Source organism: Lontra canadensis, unplaced genomic scaffold (assembly GCF_010015895.1).
Source record: "Lontra canadensis isolate GAN:19392208 unplaced genomic scaffold, GSC_riverotter_1.0 scaffold17, whole genome shotgun sequence".
NCBI lineage: Eukaryota > Metazoa > Chordata > Mammalia > Carnivora > Mustelidae > Lontra > Lontra canadensis.
This window is the reverse complement of record NW_022631011.1, coordinates 23,746,812-23,768,113: the sequence shown is the minus strand read 5'-3', so window position 1 is coordinate 23,768,113 and position 21,302 is coordinate 23,746,812. Positions and strand designations below refer to the sequence as shown.

At 34.4% G+C, this 21,302-nt stretch overlaps 1 protein-coding gene across 4 annotated transcripts in view; it reads right to left on the bottom strand.

Moving 5' to 3' along the window:
* Positions 1–21,302, bottom strand: part of ROCK1 (Rho associated coiled-coil containing protein kinase 1) — a 144,769-nt gene that overhangs the window by 3,596 nt on the left and 119,871 nt on the right. For all 4 annotated transcript variants that reach the window (XM_032859796.1, XM_032859798.1, XM_032859797.1 and 1 more), the window contains exons 23-31: positions 17,695–17,860; positions 16,644–16,737; positions 16,111–16,199; positions 12,094–12,282; positions 10,817–10,976; positions 4,833–4,903; positions 4,538–4,626; positions 449–527; positions 40–301 (exon numbers count right to left, since the gene is read on the bottom strand). In XM_032859796.1, coding sequence (XP_032715687.1) covers positions 40–301; positions 449–527; positions 4,538–4,626; positions 4,833–4,903; positions 10,817–10,976; positions 12,094–12,282; positions 16,111–16,199; positions 16,644–16,737; positions 17,695–17,860 — 1,199 coding nt within the window. The remainder of the gene's footprint in view (positions 1–39; positions 302–448; positions 528–4,537; positions 4,627–4,832; positions 4,904–10,816; positions 10,977–12,093; positions 12,283–16,110; positions 16,200–16,643; positions 16,738–17,694; positions 17,861–21,302) is intronic.

Genomic DNA, 21,302 nt, shown 5'->3' with positions numbered 1-21,302 from the left:
AATTTTTTATAAACTGTGAAAGTAATTTTTATGCCTTACCTTTACATGGAGAAATTAAGTCCTCTTTCTTATCTAAGTGATCTCTGTGGCACTTAACATGGCATCTTCGACATTCTAGGGCAGGAGGTGGCTTAAAAACATGCCAGAGAGGTTTGGCACAGGCCTCACAGTTGGCAGGAAAGTGGTAGAGTGTAGGAATGAACTCATGGCCTTTGTGGTTTTGAAAATTAGTCTTTTCAGCTTGCTGTACTGGTTCCATCTCTACATCTTTTCTACATTCACCTTCATTTGCATATAGTATCTACATTCAGGAATGGTAAAACAAAGATTTTAAAAAGTCTTAATTTGTACATAAAAGTTTCACATGTATAAAAAGCATTGGTAATATTTGCATTTACTTCACAAAATGCACTTAGTATTTAAGTAAAAGATCTATTATGGTTTTTACCTGGAATATTTTAGGAATTTCTTCAGTTTCAGCCCTGTAAACATCTCCTTGGGTTACAGGTCGAACATGAAACAATTTACTAAAATAAAAATAAGTATGATTTAAGCTATTATAAAAACTCATCTACAGTAAAAGAGAGACATTTCATTAAAGAAGACATAGAGATAGCAAATAAGAACATTACAAGATGTTCAACATCATTAGTAATCAGAGGAATGCAAATTAAAATTACAGTATCACTATATACCTGATAAATTTAAAAACTAAAAATAGTAATAATGCCAAATGCTGATGAAGATGCAGAGAAACTACACCATTCACACAATTATGGCAAAAATGTAATAGCTGCAGAGCCACTTCGAAAAACAGGAAGGCACTTTCTTACAAAACTAAATAAACATATGCTTAACATATGACCCAGCATTTGCACTCCTGGGCCTTCATTCCAGAGAAAAGAAAATGTATATTTATAAAAAAACTTGTGCATAAATGTTCACAGCAGCTTGATTTATAATAGCCAAATGCTGAAAATAACCCAAATGAATGGTTAAACAAACTGTGGTACATTCATACCATGGAATACTACTCAACAATAAAGAGAAATAAACAACTTGGATGAATCTCAAGAGAATTAATGTTGAGTGAAAAGAGCCAATCTCAAAGTTTACATACTATCTGATTCCATTTATATAACATTCTTGAAATGACAAAACTACAGAGATGGAGAACAGAGAACAGGTAGCCTGGGATTAGAGTGGGAAGGAGAAAGGGCCCTTGTTATGGCTACAAAAGGGTAGCAAAATGGGTCCCGGTAATGGAACCGTTCTGTAACTGGTGGTGTTCATATGAATCCATACATGTGATATAGGCTTATAGATTAGAAAGAAGCACATGATTATATTTGTAGAAAAGTCCTGTGGAATCCACCAAACACCCCAACAAAACTAGTAAGTAAACAGCAAGATTAAAGAATTCAAGATCAATATATAAAAATGAGTAGTACTGGAACGACTAGATATCTACATGGAGAAACACACACTTACACATTCAAAACTAACCTCAACTGCAACCTCTTACCAAACACAAAAGTAAATTTTGAGATTAATCATAACTTAAATATAAAGCCTAGAACAATAAAATTCCTCAAAGAAAACACAGAATACCATCACAACCTTTGGGTAGGCAAAATTTCTTAGACTACAAAAGGTTGTAATTCTTAAAACTGGCTTCCATTAAAAGATACCATAAAGAAAATGAATAGGCACATATAAATTTACATGAAGTACTAGAATGGGCAAAACTTGATAATAAAATTCAGATGATCTTTTTCTTCCTCCTGAAAAAAGTGGGCTTTCTAGGTGATGGAAATATTCTTTATCTTGTTTTACCTGGGTGTTTGTAATTGTCCAAAAGTTAGTGAACACGATACTTAAGATGTATGCATTTTTATTACACAAAAATTCTGCCTCAATAAAAAGGTAAAATAACCAACTTTCATCATTCTGAAAGTACTTAACTTTTGAAGTTGAAAGATGGTATCTTTAATATTAGTGTTTATGTATTATTCCACCTAAGTTGATCATTTAAATTTTCACAGCTAATGCTTCTTTAAGACATTAGGAAATTAAAAAAATATATGGTACTGGCACAAGAACAGACACACAGATCAATAGAAAAGCATAGAGAGCCCAGAAATAAACCCATGCCTTTTATGATCAATTAATCTACAACGAAGGAGGCAAGAAAACAAAATGGGAAAAAGTCTCTTCAACAAATGGTGCTGGGAGAACTGGACAGCTACATGCAAAAGAATGAAACTGGACCACTTTCTTTTACCATACACAAAAATAAACTCAGAATGGAGGAAAGACCTAAATATGAGACCTGAAACCATAAAACTCCTAGAAGAAAACATAAGTAGTAATCTCTTTGACATAAGCCACAGGAACATTTCTCTAGACAGGTCTCCTTTGGCAGGGAAAGTAAAGCAAAATTAAACTCTTCGGACTACATAAAAAAGGCTTTTAACATAGCAAAAAAAAATTAAAAAAAATCAATAAAACAAGAAGATAACCTACTGAATGGGAGAAGATACTTGTAAATGATCTATGGATTAAGGGGTTAATATAAAAAATATATACAGAACTTACACAATTCAACCCCCCCCCCCGGCCAATAACCCAATTAAAAATGGGCAGAGGAGGGGCACCTGGGTGGCTCAGTTGGTTAAGCATCTGCCTTTGGCTCCGTTCATGATCCTGGGGTCTTTGGATCGAGCCCCACCTCAGGCTCCCTCCTCAGCAGGCAGTCTGCTGCTTCTCTCCTTCTTCCTCTGCCCTCCCCCTCCCCCAGCTTGTGTTCGCTCCCTCTCTTTCACTTGTTCTCTCAAATAAATAAATAAAAGCTTAAAAAAACGGGCAGAGGGCACGAACATACATTTTTCCAAAGAAGACATACAGATAGCCAAAAGACAGATGAGAAAATGCTCAATATCCATAATCATCAGGGAAATGCAAATAGAAACAACAATGAGGTATCACCCTATACCTGTCAGAATGGCTAGGTTTAAAAATACAAGAAATAACAAGTATTGGCAAGGATGTAGAAAAAAAGGAACCCCCATGCACTGCTGGTGGGAATGTAAGCTGGAGCAGCCACTGTGGAAGACAGTATGAAGGTTTTTAAAAATATTAAAAATAGAATAACCATATGCTCCAATAATTCCATTACTGGGTTTTTACCCAAAGAATATGAAAATACTAATTCAAAGGGATATATGAACCCCTATGTTTATTGCAGCATTATTTATAACAGCCAAGATATGGAAGCAACACAAGTGTACAACCATAGGTGAAAAGATTATTCAGCCATAACAAAACAAAACAAAACAAGAAATCTTGCCATTTGCAACAACATATGTGGAGTAAAGAAAGTATAAAACTAAATCAAATAAGTCAGAGAAAGACAAATACCATATGACTTCACTTATATGTGGACTTTAAAAAACAAAACAAATGAACAAAGAAAAAAAACAACTAAAAAACCAGACTCTTAAATATAGAGAACGTTTAAACTGATGGTTACCAGAGGGGAGGTGGGTGGGACAGTGGGGGAAATATTAGGATTATACTTATTGTGTTAAGTAATGAGTAATGCTCAGAATTGTTGACTCACTTTGTTATATGCCTGAAACTAATATAACACTGTATATTAATTATACTTGAAAAAGAAAAATTGAGAAATAAAATTTCAGTACTCTTTGGTAGTTACTTAATTCTTTTTATAGTCTAGCTATAACTGACTTCACAAATGTTTAATTCTAAAGGAATGGCAATACTTCATTTTAAGTTTATATTTTTCATGAATAGCACCCACCACATTTCACTTTGAATTTATATTTTGGTGCATGTTTTACTTCTTTTACTTACTACTTCTTACTATCTGTAAGCTCCTTAAAAATGGAACCATCTCACTCATCTTTGTACAATCTATAAGACCCATGATGATACAGGCAGCAGTGCTTAAGAAAAGGTTTTAGAATGAATACAAAGGAAAAAGCCTAAGCTTATTAAAGGCCTCTATTAAAAACAAAAGGGATATTTACATTTCCTTAACAATGACTACATAATTATATATAGTACTTTTGGAGATGCTCTTAGAACCTAAAACCAATCAACACTTGAAATAAAAAATGTGTCTTTAGAATAAATGAATCAGCTATGCAAAATTTTCCCTCTCACATTTTGCTAAAGATGTAATGCAAAGTTTTAAAGTTTGTTAAGAGAAGTATGCAACATTATTTAACAAAATATAAACTAAATTCTAAGTCTAGGGGTGCCTGGTGACTCAGTTGGTTAAGCAGCTGACCTCAACTCAGGTCATAACCTTAGGCTTTTGGGATGGAGCCCCATGTCGGGCTCCCTGCTCAGTGGGGAGTCTGCTTCTCCCTTTGCCCCTCCCCCTACTGGAGCTCTCTCTCTCTCGCAAATAAATAAATAAAATCTGAAAAAAGAAAACCTAAATTATAAATATAAAAATAATTATAAGTTAATATTTAACTGATTTAAAATTCAACCAAAGGCAACTTACTCTATGTCCAATACCATGGATGGACTGGATTGTTCCTTATCTTGTTCATCATTATAGAACAAAATTTTTTTGCTGCTCACCACAACATACTGAAATGAGAAAAAAAATGGGAATATATATACAAGCAACATTAACTTGGTTTAAAATAATAAGCACAATACTTGACATTTATGTCTAAAGTGTACTGTATTAATCTGAGATCAATGCTAAAAATAGATCAGTTAATACAAGTTCTATGCTTTAGAAGTAAAATATATAACAGAATATCAATTAGAAAAAATGAGGAATATAATACCTGCTTCTTCCAGCCATATCGTTTGATATTTCCTCGATTTGGTATTGAAAGCCAACCTTCAATTCTTGACTCTAGGAGAAAAAGAATATATTGTCTTCAGTCTTAAGTTGTAACAAGAGGAAAAGCTATTACATTGTCTGACAGCATGCAGCAACAGGCATTTGAACACAGCTAAATGAATAAGTGCTATAATTTGCTCTTCCATGCTTCAAATCACACAAATCAACTTTAATGGCCATACAAATATTGCAGAAAAAAATCCCAAGCCACTTTTCCCATATAATTAACATTTAGTACTCAATTACAAAAGTATGAGGTAAAACAATACCCTTAAGAGCCAGGCAAGACTGGAATGGATTGCAGCTTAAATGGGATATGATACAGAAGACTTTAAATATCATTTAACACTTATAAAAATACTTAGCAAAAAAAAAAAAAATGCAGCAAGTGGAACAAATCAGAGCGATGATTTACACAAGAAAGAGCAAGCAAAAGTACAGAGAAGTATCCTATTACTCACAGAAGATAAGAATAGAAGATAAATAAATAAGGAATGCAGGCAGAATCAACTAGATATAAAGAATAAGAGACAAGCATTTTATTTGTTTTCTCAGCACAATATTCTGATAAACTTTTTGGTAAAGCACCTATAAAATTTCAATAAAACTGTCCAAATCTGGTTGGGAAATACTTAATTCTAGAGTTAAGTCCAAATGCAATTCTTACCAAACTAAAGAGATATAAACGAAGTCTTTTAAGTATGTTATACCAGAATTTGATCAACAGCAAAAGAACATAGAATTCAGTTGGTTAGCTGCTAATATTTTAACCAGTTTGTGCATACTAGAAATTCCTTGACAAATTCAATCAAGGCATTTAAAAATAAACATTATTCCTATTTAAATATATTAATGCTTATTAGAAATATCTGGAGGAAAAGAAGATTCTGTTAGAAATGATTACTTTATATTAGGTTAGAAATAAGAGCATTTAATTGTTTTCTATATCTATCTTTAATATTTAAGACACAAAAAAATAGAAAAGTAGCCAATTTTCAAGTATAATGCTCAAATCATGACCCTAATGGGAATATATAATGTCTTTCTCCACATAAACCACTGTAAAACATCAAAGTCTTAGAGTAATTAAAACAATAGGTAACATTTACTGAACATTTATGATTTGACATGTGCTTTCCAAGTAACATCCCACATTTCATACCTATTATCCCATGAATATATGATATTATATTCCTGTGAATACAGGATAGGATAGCTTCTACTATCATTCTCCATTTACAAAAGAAGACACTAAGGTTTAGAAAGTAAACAGACTTGCTCAAGAGTACACTCTATCAGTCTTAACTGTCAAAACAGTAGGTTTACCCTAATTTCTGAGCTTGTGTTCCTAGAACATAATGCTACTCTGTCCTTTAACTAAAAAGCTTTGCAGTTAATTGAATCAGAAGTAATATTCTTCTTGTTCTAACTTCTTCCATGCACCTAATGTCCTTTGGTTTTGTTATTCCCCTTAATCTAAACTGTAGTTGTAAAGGTGGAGAAGCTAATGAGAAACCTGAGCTCAAAATGATCCTCCTCTTCTCCCAACATTTTTCTTAGTTCCTGTTAATTTAGTTCAGCAATAATTATTTCATCTTCTTAGGTAGTTCCTTGATAAGTTTTGTAAGATCAGGGACCATATAATAACACTATTTTTATACACCTCAAGATATCTGACACACAAGAGTAGGTAGGTACTTGACAAATATTTGTTGATTATTTTGCAATTTTTTTTTTCTGAATTAGCCAGTCACTCTCGTAAATAATTGTTATAATTTAAAAACCAAATGGCAGCTTCATATTATAATATGCAGAAGGTTGCTAATCATTCACAAATATTCTATCTTACAAAAGCGATAACAAAAGTTATCACTAGGAAAATTTCCCTGCAGTGTGTCCCAAACTGCAGCTCTTACTCCTCCTAAGTCTATTTAATCAAGTAATTCCTCACAAAAAAGATGTGAAAGTCACTGAAATCTTGACATTTATATAAAATTGTGCATGCCAAAATACCCCATCCCCCAGTTATTTCTCTACGAGAATAAATGCCAAAATTATTTATGCCTTATGGCTGTAGGTTCTTAAGAAAGAGAGCTAAGGAACCATCCCAAAATATTTTAATTGTATTCAGAAGTGATATAAAAAAGGAAATTAATCAATGCTCAAGATTTCAGATGCATTATCTCCAAACCATTGATTAGATTTGGGCACATCAGAAGCTGTTATATACTCAAATACTTGAAACACACTAAGAAATCCAGTATTTACAGGTTTAAATTACATAGACTGAGATAAAGCTAGATGGAGAGAATAATGCAGATAATCCATAAGAGACAATGAATATTAACAGAGTGTTGATATCAAGTGTTTTCTCTAGTGCTTCATCTACTTTTACATTCTTTTCAGATTATTAGCTCAGTGGTTCCAAAAGAAGGAAAGAGAAAGAACAAGGGAGGAGAGGCAGTTATGTTAATCTTTTTGTCATCGAGGCAATGGGAAAATCTTAACCCAAGTGTAACTTTTATATTTATACTGCACTAAGATACAACCTGCTACAGAACCAAAAAGAGGGTGAAGACATAAAAGAATCAGGCGAATAAAAGTGATTTTAAGAACTTCACAGGACTGTATGACAGATCATTTTTTCCTAAGTTTTTTTTAGAATTGGGAAACTTAAGAGGAATCATCTAGTTAAGGACAAGATGCCCACTAAGGTTATAGAGGCTTAGCCCTAGATATACATGGTAATTAAATGAAAATCTTTATATTGAATGATGAAATCTATTACTAAGTCATTATCAGTTCATCCACTCAACATTTTTTTTTTAAAGATTTTATTTATTTATTTGACAGAGAGAGAGAGAGAGTAAGCGAGCAAGCAAGCACAAACAGGGGAGCAGCAGGCTGAGCAGGAGGGAGAAGCAAGCTCCCTGCTGAGCAGAGAGCATGACATGGGGCTAGATTCCAGGACTCTGGGATCATGACCTGAGGCAAAGGTGCCCCGATCCACCCAACTTCTTGGGGGGAAAAAAAAACAAAACAACAACAAAAAACATCTCAGGGTATTTGGGTGGCTTAGCTAGTTAAAACATCCAACTCTTGGTTTCAGCTCAGGTCATGATCGCAAGGCCCTGGCACTAAGCCCCACCTCAATCTCCTTCTCTCTCTCTGACCTTCCCCCTCCTTCCCACCTGCATGCACAACATGCATGTGTGTTCTCTCTTTCTCTCTCTAAAATAAATAATCTTAAAAAAAAATCTTGCTGGGCTAAAAAAATGATCCATATTTCAAAAGGCCTTTATTTTAACTGTTAAGTAAATGTATGCCATACAAAGTTCTCCCTTTACAGCCTGTAGTTCAATTAACTAATTTTCTAAACTAAGTAAAATTAATCATTAGTTATTATCTTCAAAAATTTTAGATACTTGAGTCATATGTAACTCTCTTAAATTAAGAGTGACTATCAAAATTCTTTAACAGTTCTTCCTAGATATGATGGCAAAACCTTAACTTTATTTGCCAACGCCCATTTTTAAGTTCTAGTAAATTGATTTTTTTTTAATGGTAACTTTTTTTTAAAAAGATTTTATTTATTTGACAGAGAGAGACACAGCAAGAGAGGGAACACAAGCAGAGGGAATGGGAGAAGGAGAAGCAGCTTCCTACTGAGCAGGGAACCCGATGCAGGGCTCGATCCCAGAACCCTAGGATCATGACCTGAGCCGAAGGTAGACATGTAATGACTGAGCCACCCAGGCACCCCAAGTTCTAGTAAATAGATTTAGAACAGATTTTTAATTTACTAAGCAAAACATCTGATGCAAAAATGGGTTAAAAAAATAAAGATTATCCACTACTGTCTACATACAGTGTGAAAGTTAGCACTACAGAGATCTTTGTAAAGTTTCAAGACTAAGAGTGCACTAATAAGAGACAGGGATACCTGACTGTCTCATTTTATAGCAATGAAGAATGCCCACCGGTATTATTTTTTCCTTCACTTGGTTTGAATTTTGAAAACCTTACAACAAAATCTCTGAAAATACACAGCTATTCTAAGTAATGTAACTCAGAATGGAGCCAGTAGCAACATTTTACAGTTTCTTTGCCGACTGATTCCTAAATGGATTTATTAGGTCAGGATTCAGAAATTTAAATGGAGCCCTAATTTAAATCTGCCAATCAAACCATCTGATCACCCTGAGTTTAACTTTCTTGAATAAGCCAGAATGGAAGACAAAACTTATCACCTGCCTCCTCTTTAGATGTCTCCCAAATTCATCATTCAGTTCAAATTATTCTAAGTAATATTCATCAATAAAGTCTCTGCAATGTTTAACCTAATATAAAGAAAACCAAGGCAAACATAATAAGACATTATAATCAAAGTTAAACGGAAATGGGTGGAATAAAGACAAAACACCTGGTCAGGATATTTAACTTCCACTAAATTGAGTATGAATTCCTTTACTAAATAACTCAAGACACAGCTTGGGGTTAATGAAGAGGGACTCTAAGCTACAATTTCATTTCAACAATTTCAAGAATGTAGCCAAACATCCCTAAAAGTCATACTCTGATGATTAAATCTAACTTTTCAAAGATTTTCAAACAACAGCTGAAGCAAGAGGTTCTTGTTAAATCCAAAGTGATCCTCTGATAAAGGACATGCACCTACAAGATTTAAGACGCAGTAGGTTTCAGAGAACTAATAATGGGAAAACAGAAGGAACTCCTTGACCATTGTAATAAGAAATTTCACTCTCTGTCCTTCTCAGGTATCTACTTTGGGGCTAGCAAAGACACAAAAGGAAGAGGGCAGGGATGACATGGTATACAAGTAAGAGTTAAATCTCACATATTATTCAGGAAATACATAAATTAAAATCGATTTTCATGTTTATGACCATGTGAACAAAACTTCTAAAACCTTGAACAAAGGATATGTAGATGTCAAATGTACATGTGTGTATATTTATACCCTATTTATTCCTAAATTGAACTTATGTGTATTGCCTACCTCTGTTAAAAAAAATATAAATGTACTGGGGCACTGGGTGGCTCAGTGGGTTAAAGCTCTGCCTTCAGCTCAGGTCATGACCCCAGGGTCCTGAGATCGAGCCCCGCAATGGGTTCTCTGCTCAGCAGAGAGCCTGCTTCCCACCCGCGCTCTGCTCTCTGCCTGCTGCTCTGCCTACTTGTGATCTGTCAAATAAATAAATAAAATCTTAAAAAAAATATATATATATATATATACATATATATATGTATATATGTAAATGTACTATAACTTACACTACAATAAACCCAAGAATGGGTGTTTATTTTTTAATTTACTCTCTACCGGGGAAAAAAAAAGACAAAGGAAAAAAGTCTGAAATGCTACATACTCACTTTTGTCTTTAATTGACTACCCCCTCAGTGCATCTCTCAATCCTTTTTAATCTATTTCTCTAAATTTGAAACTTAAAGTCTGACAAAAGTTTATCACTACTACATTAGAAAGGTCTCTCTATAGGCTGCTGTGGTTTTGATTATTAAGCCCAGTTCTTAGTTTTTGTACACCAATACAAAAACATAAACATTAAAAAGCTGTTACTCATGAAAACATATAATTTTCTTTAAATAGTGAAAGGTAAAAGCAGCAGCTTCAACTTTCACCATGGAGTTAAGCATTCATAGGTTCCTAAGGTTCTTCAAGATTTTTATTCAGATACAGCCTCTCAGATTTACTTTAATAGCCTAAGATTTCTTTCGACTGCTCTTATTCTATAAAATGCAGAGATAATCAGACATTGGCTATCAGAAACAGAAACATCTTAAGGTCCATGGAAAAAAATGACAAAGGGTAGAAAGTTAAATGAAAGAAACATACATTAATTTCCATGTCTTTAATCAAACCTGAATGAACAGGAATATTCTTACCTGGAAGGTTTCCATCAGTTTCATCAGCACTAGGAAAACTAGCAACACTTGTAGAATCCGAAAGGTCCAAAAGTTTGGCACGCAATTGCTCTATATCACTCTCTTTGCTAGCCAATTGCATCTGAAGCTCATTCTTATGTGCACATTCTTCTACCAATTGCTATTTTGAAAAATACAAAAAATCATTATCAAATTTCCAACGTTAAGAAATTAAGAATTAATGGAACTGTAAATGATAAAGAATCTAAAGTTGCTCTTCCTAAAAAATTAATGTAAGCTTCATGAATGCTCAATACTACAGATTATGATAAAATTGTAAAAATCTAAGTTCTCTTCCTCAGTAATACATTGCTTGGGTGACCCCCTTTTCTCCTTGCTTTAAACAAATCTTTTGTTTTAATTTTTAAATACAAAGCAGCTGGGACCTGGGTAGCTCAGCTGGTTAAGCACCCACCTCTTGATTTTGGCTCAGGTCATATCTAAGGCTTGTGAGATCGAGCCTCGCATCAGGCTCTGTGCTAGGCGGGGAGCCTGCTTAAGATTCTCTCTTGCCCTCTTTGTCTGCTGGGCCCCCTCCCTCTCTCAAAATAAATAAATAAATAAATAAATAAATAAATAAATACAAAGCATAAAAAACCAAACACCAAACACCTGTTAAAAACAACAGGAAATGCTTTTAAGGCTCCGAATGAAATAGTTTAAAAGGTACAGAAAGCTGCTCAGGACAGTAAAACCACAAATGATAGCCAGCGCTTGCATCTAAATCAGTCTAGGTCCAGAGACCATGTTCTTTATTTTGTACTATTAACAAGCCAGGAAATATCAAAAAGTTAAGTTTGATATTTTGATTTCTGAAAAGTGAGTCCTAATTAGAGAAAACAAAAAATCTATAATACTTCAAATCCTCTATCTCAACTATACTTAGTATTTTCCTAGTCCTATCTCTATTTCAGTCTAACGTCAAAGAGGCAAACCCTTGGTAGTTTCTCTCGAAGCAGCATCTTTAATCAAGCAAATGCTAATGGGTAAAAATTACTCAAATTTTCATGGTTAAGAGATAACAGAGTATCTTTCTAGTTTTTCAAGATCACGGTTCATATCAGAGTCATAAAAATCAATCTGTGGACTCTACAAACCTGAATATGCATTTTTATACTAAAAAATCTAGATAAGATCAACAGATGACAGGTATAAATAGCAATGACAAATTAAGAAAATAATCCTGCGAACACACACACACACACACACACACACACACACACACACACAAACCTTACCGCCTGCATGTCATTCAGTTCTTTCTGATGTTTCACTACCATCTGGTTGAATTTCTCTCTTTCTTGGTTGAGTTCCAGTTGTAGCTTTCGATTTTCCTTCTCTTTCTTTCTCAAATCCTGTGTATTAGCTTTCTTTCTATCAATTTTAAAATCTTTCCGATTCATTATTTCTGCCAATTTGTTAACAGCCTATTAAAATATTAAAATATTATTAATAAAGGTCTATATCATCTAATTATATACTATAATCTAATTATATCTAATTTAAATCTCCACTAAAATATATTTTTCTTTCCTTCAAAATCAGAAAGCAGGACTGTGTGTGTAAGGATAAGAACCTAATGAAGGTTGGGACATGATAACTGGTAGCATGAGTAACTATTACCGTTTTATCTCATTCAAATCTAAGAACCAAATAGGCTTGCAAAAATCCATTTATCATTCAACAATTATCCAGCACTTGTTATAATGTAGGCACTATGACTGGTACTAGATATAAAAATAGAATATACAAGGGCGCCTGGGTGGCACAGTTGGTTGGGCCTCTGACTCTTGGTTTCTGCTCAGGTTGTGATCTCAGTGTAGTGGGATAGAGCTCAGGATCAGGTTCTGCGTTCAGTGCGGAGTCTGCTAGGAATTCTCTCTCCCACTGCCCCTTCTGCTCATGATCTCTCTCTCTCTAATAAATAAATATATCTTAAAAAAAATAGAATATACAGTTATGCCCCAAAGTTATGTCCATCATCCCTAATCTGGTGGAGGAGCCAGACAAGCAAGCATTATAGTAGAGAATGGTGAGTAAAAAGAAAAGAGGCAAAAGGATGCTATGGGAGCAGTACCTAACTGAAACTTGGGAGGTCAGGGATGGCTTCCTGGTGTACCTGCTATGTGTCCACATATGTTTCTTAAAAAGACAAACAGGAGTTGAATAAGCAAAATGAAACAATATTAAAGAGGGGAGTCAGGGACAGCCAAGAATGGCATTACGATCAGATGAAACAATACACAGGCAATAGGGCCTAAGATAATAATTTTTTTCTTCTGGACAAGGAGAAAAGTAAGCAGACAGGGAACCAGACTAGGCCATACTGAGGTCCCTTTGTATGTAAGAGGGAATATAAATGTTAGCCGAGGCTAACCCCTTCTGCCAGAGGAAAGAATATATTCAAAATGAGACAGAAGTCTTAAAAACATTAAGCTACATAAACTAAAACACAAGTCATGGTATTTTCAGCAATGATGTTAAAAAAAAAAAAAAGATTTTTTTCCATTAAAATAGAAAAAAGGGGATGCCTGGGTAGCTCAGTCCGTTAAGCTGCTGCCTTCAGCTCAGGTCATGATCCCAGAGTCCTGGGATCAAGTCCCACATCAGGCTCCTTGCTTGGCAGGCAGCCTGCTTCTCTCTCCGCCTCTGCCTGCCACTCTGCCTGCTTGTGCATGAGCTCACTCTCCCTCTCTCTCTCTGACAAATAAATAAATGAATAAAATCTTAAGAAAACATGCCTTTAAAAAAAATATAGAAAAAAACCTGAGCCACTATCATTTCCATGTAGATTTGGTCCTATCTAGGATTGAGGAGCCCATACATTTTTTAATGCAGTAAAAACTTACTTCACTGAACTCATAATGAGTATTTTTTTTTTACAATAGTAAATGTAACATATTACAAGAAAAATCAAACACAAAAATGTATTATGAAGAAAGTGAAAAGCCCTTGTAGTGTCATCCATCAAAGAGCACCTCTGCTTAAGTCTCTTCTTTCAATCTGCTGGGTGTGTATCTAAATTTTCCCTATGTATATATAAGCTGATTACAAATCTATTTAAATTTAAAAACAGAATCATGCTGTACATTCTGTGCTGCGACTTGCTTTTTAAATTTGATTTGATATCATATATCATAAGAAATATTTCCCCATGTCATCATGTATCTATTTCATTTACTTTAAAAAAAAAATGTATTTGACAGAGCGAAAGAGAAGCAGGGGGAGATGCAAAGGGAGAGGGAGAAGCAGACTCTCCACTGAGCAGGGAGCCTGACATTGTACTTGATCCCAGGAGTCTGGGATCATGACCCAAGACGAAGGCAGATGCTTAAGCGACTAAGCCATCCAAGTGCCCCTATTTCATTTATTTTTAATGGCTTCTTTGCATTGCATGGATGTATTATGATTTGTCAATACTATGCTGATGGGTGGTTGGGTTAATTCTACTTTTCACCATTAAAAATGTTGTTGCATAATTACATCTGTATATACTTCTTTTGAGCATTTATGGAGATTTTAATATAGGATAAATTCCTAAATATACAGTTACTAGGTCAAAGAATATGCACATTAAAATGTGTTAGTCTGTGTTAATCATTCTCATAGTTTACTCCCTCAAAAACTATACAAATAAAATTTCCCCATGTTCTTGCCAAATCTGAGGATTGTATCTAATTTAAATGTGCCCATTTGTCAAAAACATATCTCATTATTACTTTAATTTCTATTTCTTAGCTTACTGTTATGGTTGAGCTTCTTAAAATTCTTTACTGTTTCCTTTTCTCTCAAATGCCCTCCTTTTTTCCACATTAAATTGCCTTTTTAAAATTTGGAGATACTCTTTATATTTATCTGTATTTGCTATAAATATTCTACTTAGTTTTTTTCTTTCAGCTTATGTTGTTTTGGACTCCAGAGACTTGAATTTTTGTGTAATAAACATCAAATGTCAATCTTTTTTCTTCATGGTCTCTGTATATAAAGGTACACAGAACTTCCACTGAAGGATTCTCAACAGATATTAAGTGCATTTTTGAAAGATTAATCTGGTTGCAACATAAAAAACTGCTGAGATGGACAGCAGGTAAGTGGTAAACGGGCTATTACAAATGTTTAATAAAAAAGTAAAAAAATACTGGGACGCCTGGGTGGCTCAGTCTGTTAAGCATCTGCCTTTGGCTCAGGTCATGATACCAGGGTCCTAAGATTGAGTCCTGTATCAGGGTCCTTGCTCAGCGGGGAGCCTGTTTCTCTCTCTCCCTGCTGCTCCCCCTGCTTATACATGCTCTCTCTCTCTCTGGTGAATAAATAAATAAAATATTAAAAAAAAAAAAAAAAGGTAAAAAAATTTATTTTATCATAAAATCAACTGAGGTACATAATATGTTATGAAGAATTTAAACTACTAGATAACTTAATAAAATGATAAGATATCAAGTTAAATCTGATCTAGCTGCTTCACTAAATACACAGCAAAATGATACAACCATCCCTATAGTTTATTTATTCCTAGTTCTTCTCTTTTGGCTTTAGTCAAGTGTTTTCACTAAGTTTTCCTACCGTCAATTATGGGCCTTCTGTACTATCTAAAATATGTTCTTACTAGTCAAATGATCAGGCAAGCTACTTTCTTTTTCCTTTATTAAAATTCTAGTTAGTTAACATATAGTGTAGTATTAGTTTCTGGATAGAAACTGATGATTCATCACTTATATTAACTAACCCAGTGCTCATCACAAGTGTCCTCCTTAATGCCTGTCACCCATTTAGCCTACCCCCCACCTCCTTTCCAGCAACCCTAAGATTATTCTCTATAGTTAAGAGTCTCTCTTATGTTTGTGTCCCTCTTTTTTTTTTCCTTTCCCCTATATTCATTTGTTTTCTTAAATTATACTCATCAGTGAAATCATGTGGTATTTTGTCTTTCTCTGACTAATTTTGCTTAGCAAAATACAATACAGTTCTCTCCCTGTGGCTGCAAATGGTAAGATTTCATTCGTTTTTTTTTTAAGGCTGACTACTATTCCATCTATCTATCTATCTATCTCACATCTTCTTAACTCAATTGAAATCCAATTTTCTGAAAAGTCTTCTATATTGAATGAAGAAAGAATATTACATTATTTGTTCCAGTGAAAAGTCTGAACATTATAACCTAAGTTTTAAGAAAAAGTACACAAAAAAAATATTAATTTCTGAATATATGATATTCAAATACAAACATTTGGAAAAGGCTAAGAGAGCATGTATACCTGCGTTTTAAGGGTTCTTTCTGTATTGATAACCTTTTCAAAGGCAGCCTTAAGATTACTGATCTCCTCCTCCTTCTTCAATTTATATTCTGTTAATAAATTATATAAAGTGTTATTATATGACATTAAATTGTGTTCCAAATTAACAATGTTCTTTACTCAAATTAGTATACACTACATAACTTTTAGTAACTTTGTAAAGATAATTCTTTTTTGTTCAGCTTTACTGAGCTATAACTGACAAATCTGTAAGATACCTAAGCTGTACAACATGATTTGATACAAGTATACATCATGAAAGGATTCTACCATCAAGTTACTGAACACATCCACCACCTCACATACTTACCACTTTTGGGGCTGAGAACATTTAAGTTCTACTAAGATAATTCTCAAGGCTACAAAAGTTATTTAACATATGAAAACAAATTTCAAAAACCTCACACACAATATGAATAGCTCAAGATTTACCACTGAACTTGATTAAACATTATGATTAAAAAAGAAAAACAGAAACAAAAAACCTTACGTACCCTCCTCTGCCCTCCTCATTTTATCGGTTATCTCTTCATTTTCTTTTCTTAATAATTCAATATCTTTGGTTAACATGCTGGTTGTTTCTTCAAGCTTAACAAAATACACAAAGGTTTAAGTTACATTCACTTTGCTAGTCTTGTATTTAAAACAATGACCTTATTAAAAAAAAAAACCAACTTTGTATTCTCCATAAATGTGGAGTCAGATACTGCTTTGTTATAAAAATGCCTGGGTTCTGGTTTAACGTAAGTGAATATACTTAAATTCAAATATACTTCATTTAACCTTCATAAGAATCTTGTGGAATAGGTATTATTTCCTTCTTCTTCTTTTTTAATAAAAGTAGACTCTACACCCAACATGGGACTCAAACTCACAACTCCAATATCAAGAGTCACATGATATATTGACTGAGGCAGCCAGGCACCCTGGTATTATTTCTATTTTATAGATGAAGAATCTGAGGTTTAAGCTGGTAACGTAAATTGCCAAGACCATGTAACTTCTCAGCGGCAGAGCTAAGCTTTGAACCCAGGACTACTAATACCAGAGCACTTCATGGTAACTTCAAAAGAAAAATCTAACTCCCCTTTCAATCTCCATGATCTATATAGAAAATAGTGTAAATTTCAGGAATAGTAATTGTAGTACTGGTTTTCTGGGATTAAGTTGTAGATATCCATAAAGAATTTCTCATCCGAAAACAGTTTCTCTGAGTTTTATAAAATTCTGGTTACAAAGTCAGTTGCAATGTATTAAGATAATACAACAAATAAATTTAACCCAAGCATTTCTTTACATAAAATATATTAAGATCTATAGCTAGAAAGAGAAAGAACACATTACACTGAATAAGAATTTCAGTCATTAACAAACCATTAACAATGGTTTTGGATTATATAAACTATTTTATATGTAAGTACAGATTGAACACTCTGTATAAGTCAAAGTAAATACATATGCACACATATTTACCCTAACACTTTAAGATGTGACCTATTTTGAGTTAAATTTCAGTCATAAAACTTACCTGACAATCACACTTACCCGACTAACAGTATGATCTTTATCTGTAATCTCTTGTCTATTTCTGGAAGCAGCTTTCTTGCTTTCTTGGGTTAATTCAAAATACTGTTCTTCTAGAAGCCCTCGAGCCAACTGCTCAGACTCAGCTTTTGTTTCTGCTAGATCCAGCTGAGTAGCAAGAGTTTCCCTGCAATAGATTTATAAGAGAAATGGATATAAAGAAATTCAGTTATTTTTCCAACTTAATGATATGCTTAAAGAAGAAAACTATATTTAAACAATAAGAATTAAGTATTTTATTGCTTAAAATAAAATTCATTATTGAATCCAATGCAAAAATTCTATCAAAGTAATAAATTTAACTTCTAACATTTTGAAAAACTGTAAAAGTAAAGAACTCTTTAATCCTGTACCTGCTGTTGTGCTTAACTAAGAAAAGGTAGTACAGCAATGGCAAGCAGTCTACTTTTGAAAACGAACTTGTTGTGGATTCAGAATGGAAGGTAGCATAGGAGAGAGGAAAAGTAATAGGCTTGTAAACCAGGAGGCCAGACCTTAACCCTTATCCCTGTTCTTCACTAATTGGGTAAGGACACGGGGCAAATTTCTTACATTTCCTGGAGCTCAATTTAATCAAATCTGTAAAATGAGAGGGTTAAATGATTTTTGAGATCTCTTTCAGTTCTGAAATGTAATGAGATTATGATGACTTATAAATAGATTTGTAAACCGCTATAAACTATTCTAGGAATGCTCCTTGGGAATTATACTTTAAAGCTTTTTGGAACTGACATTCAGACCAGGACCAGATCATTCCAGTTTGCTTGCTCTTCCTAAAGAACTGCCGTTCAGTAAGCTCTCTGAGTCATAACTGTATCTTCCCTATATAAAGTAGATACTCAATAAATGTTTGCTAAGTGAATGAAGGACTTCCATCTATTTTTTACTAAGGGAATAATACAAATGAAATTTTCTTTCTTTCTTTTTTTTTTTTTAAAGATTTTATTTATTTATTTGACAGAGATCACAAGTAGGCAGAGAGGCAGGCAGAGAGAGAGGAAGGGAATCAGGCTCCCTGCTGAGCAGAGAGCCCGATGTGGGGCTTGATCCCAGGACCTGAGCTGAAGGCAGAGGCTTTAACCCACTGAGCCACCCAGGCGTCTCCAATTGAAATTTTCTTTCTCAAGGTTAAGGAGGGAGACATATACTAACTTAAAAAAAAAAAAGAATATCTATTCATTTGTTCAGCATTTACCTAAATGTTTACTATGTGTCAAACACCCCTGTCTGAATTAAGACATACAGTAGTAACAAAGTCTCTGCCCTAAGGAAGCATATATTAATGGGATGAAAGAAGCAATTTTAAAAAGATGAACAGTACATAGCATGCCACAGAGAACAAAATAAAACAAAATAGGTGGAAGAGGCTGTGAATATGCATTTTATACAGGGTGATCAAGGAGGCCTCTTTGCTAAGAAGACATGTGAGAAGAGATATGAAGGAAGTAAGGGAGTGAGCTATGCAGGTATCTGAAAATACAGGGTTAAGGTGGAAGAACTATCTAGTAACAAATGCCCTAAGTTTGGTCTGAAAGAAGCTAATGTGAGTGAGGTGAGAGATGAAGTTGTGAGAAATGTATTGAGAGAAGTGGGGAGAGAGAACAGACCTTGTAAGGCTTTCTATGACAGTATAGGGAACTTTGCCTTTTACTTTGAGCATTTGGTTTTAAAAAGATTATTCTGGCTGCAGTTTTAAGATCAGACTGTTGGGGGACAATGGCAGAAGCAAGGATCTCAGCTAGGAGCCTAATGAAAGTACCAAAATTGGAGATGGTGGCAATATGGGAAATGGTACAAGTGGTGAGAACTGATAAGATTCTGGATATACTTTTAAATTACAGCTAAGAAGGCTTTTTAAATGGACTGAACATAGAGTATAAGAAAAAAACAAAGAAGTCTAGGATAATTTTAAGGTTTTTTAATTTAAACAACTGGAAATAATGGAATTGCTAATACTGAAATGGGGAAAACAGGGAGGAGTAGGTTGGCAAGGTATGGGAATCAGAAATTTTTTCTGGACCTGTTAAAAATGAGATGCTTATTAAACATTCAAGTGGAGTCAAACAGATGGCTGGACATACAAGTCTGGAATTCGGGGGAGAATGTGCTTGTACACTGATGCTATTTAAAGCCATGAGGCTGGATGAGAACAAGGAAAGAGTGATCCCTTGGGCCCTCCAAACTTTAAAGGTCTCAGAGAGGGGAAGGGACAAAGGAGCAAAGGAGGTTAAAAGTAGCCAGTTCAGTAAGAAAAAATGCCACGTGATGTCACAGAAGCCAACTGAAGAAATTTTGTCAAGAGAGAGTAATCAACTATGTCAACAGCTACTGTTAAATAAGATAAGGACTGAGAATTGACTATTGTCTTTAACTGTTACGAAGTTATCAGTAACCATGGGAAGGGTTATTTTGGTAGCATCATGAGTGCAAAAGTCTGGAATTAGCTAGAGAGAGAAAGGGAGAAGAAGAACTGAATATAAATGGTAATGTCACCTTTCAAAGAAGTCTGCTACAAAAGGAAGCAGAAAAATAGGATGGCAGCTGGAAGTAAAATGCACTTAGAAGATGGTTATTTTTTACAAAGATGTTTAATGTATGCTTACATAACAATGAGAATGACTGTATGAAAGAAAAAAGTGAACCCAGGAAAGGTAAGGATTCCTGAAGTCATATTCTTATGTAGGCAGAAAATGGGATCGAGGTGGTTAAAAGCACATTTTGTTTATTTACATCGGTCAAGGAAGGCAGGGTTTATAGCTACAGAGGCAGACAGGTTAGTAGCTATGAGGGTGGGACAGAGCAGAAGTTCTCTACTTCTAGGAAGCAAGGCCGTTTGTTGAGTGTGAGGATGAGGACAGGATGCTGAAGATCTGAGGAGAAAGCAGAAGATATGAAATAGCTATCTCAAAGTGCAGAGAAGTTAGTATGTTAGGAAAAGATAGGAAGTACTGCCAATGTTAATTAAGTCTATGATCCTAGGGGTAGTTCTGAGCTATTATAACACAAGGCTTGAGACTGACAAATGTATTCCTACCTGGGCTTACTGCTTTGTAGCAAATTCAGGTAAATGTATCTAAGTTGTATATTAAAATGCCAGAAAACCTATTCATCCCAAATTACAGTTCTATCCCTGGCTATGCAACTGTGCAAGAGAAAACAAGAAACAATGAGATGGTTCAGGGTAAAACTGTCTGCAACTATAGCCATCTGACTTCCTTCACAACTCCCCATAAATAAAAGACTTGTCTTTACCAATGCCTAAGGCCAATCTGTCACCTTTATTCTCCTGCCTCCTTAATGAAATCAGTTTATTAACGACTCCTTTTTCTTCTAGGTTATACGATTATAAGCAGGAGCTTTGTTCTTATTCACTGCTGTATTGAAGTCTCCAGCCCATAGAAAGTGCTCAGAAATTTTGTTTCAGTCAATGAATAGATGTGCAACTTTTCCCACTCTGGTATCTTTCCCATATCTCATTTAAATATGCTCAAATCTCTGCTATCTTTAAAAAGAAATGGCTCTTTTTCAACTTCTCCTCTCACTATTGTTCTATCTCCTTGCCTCAACAA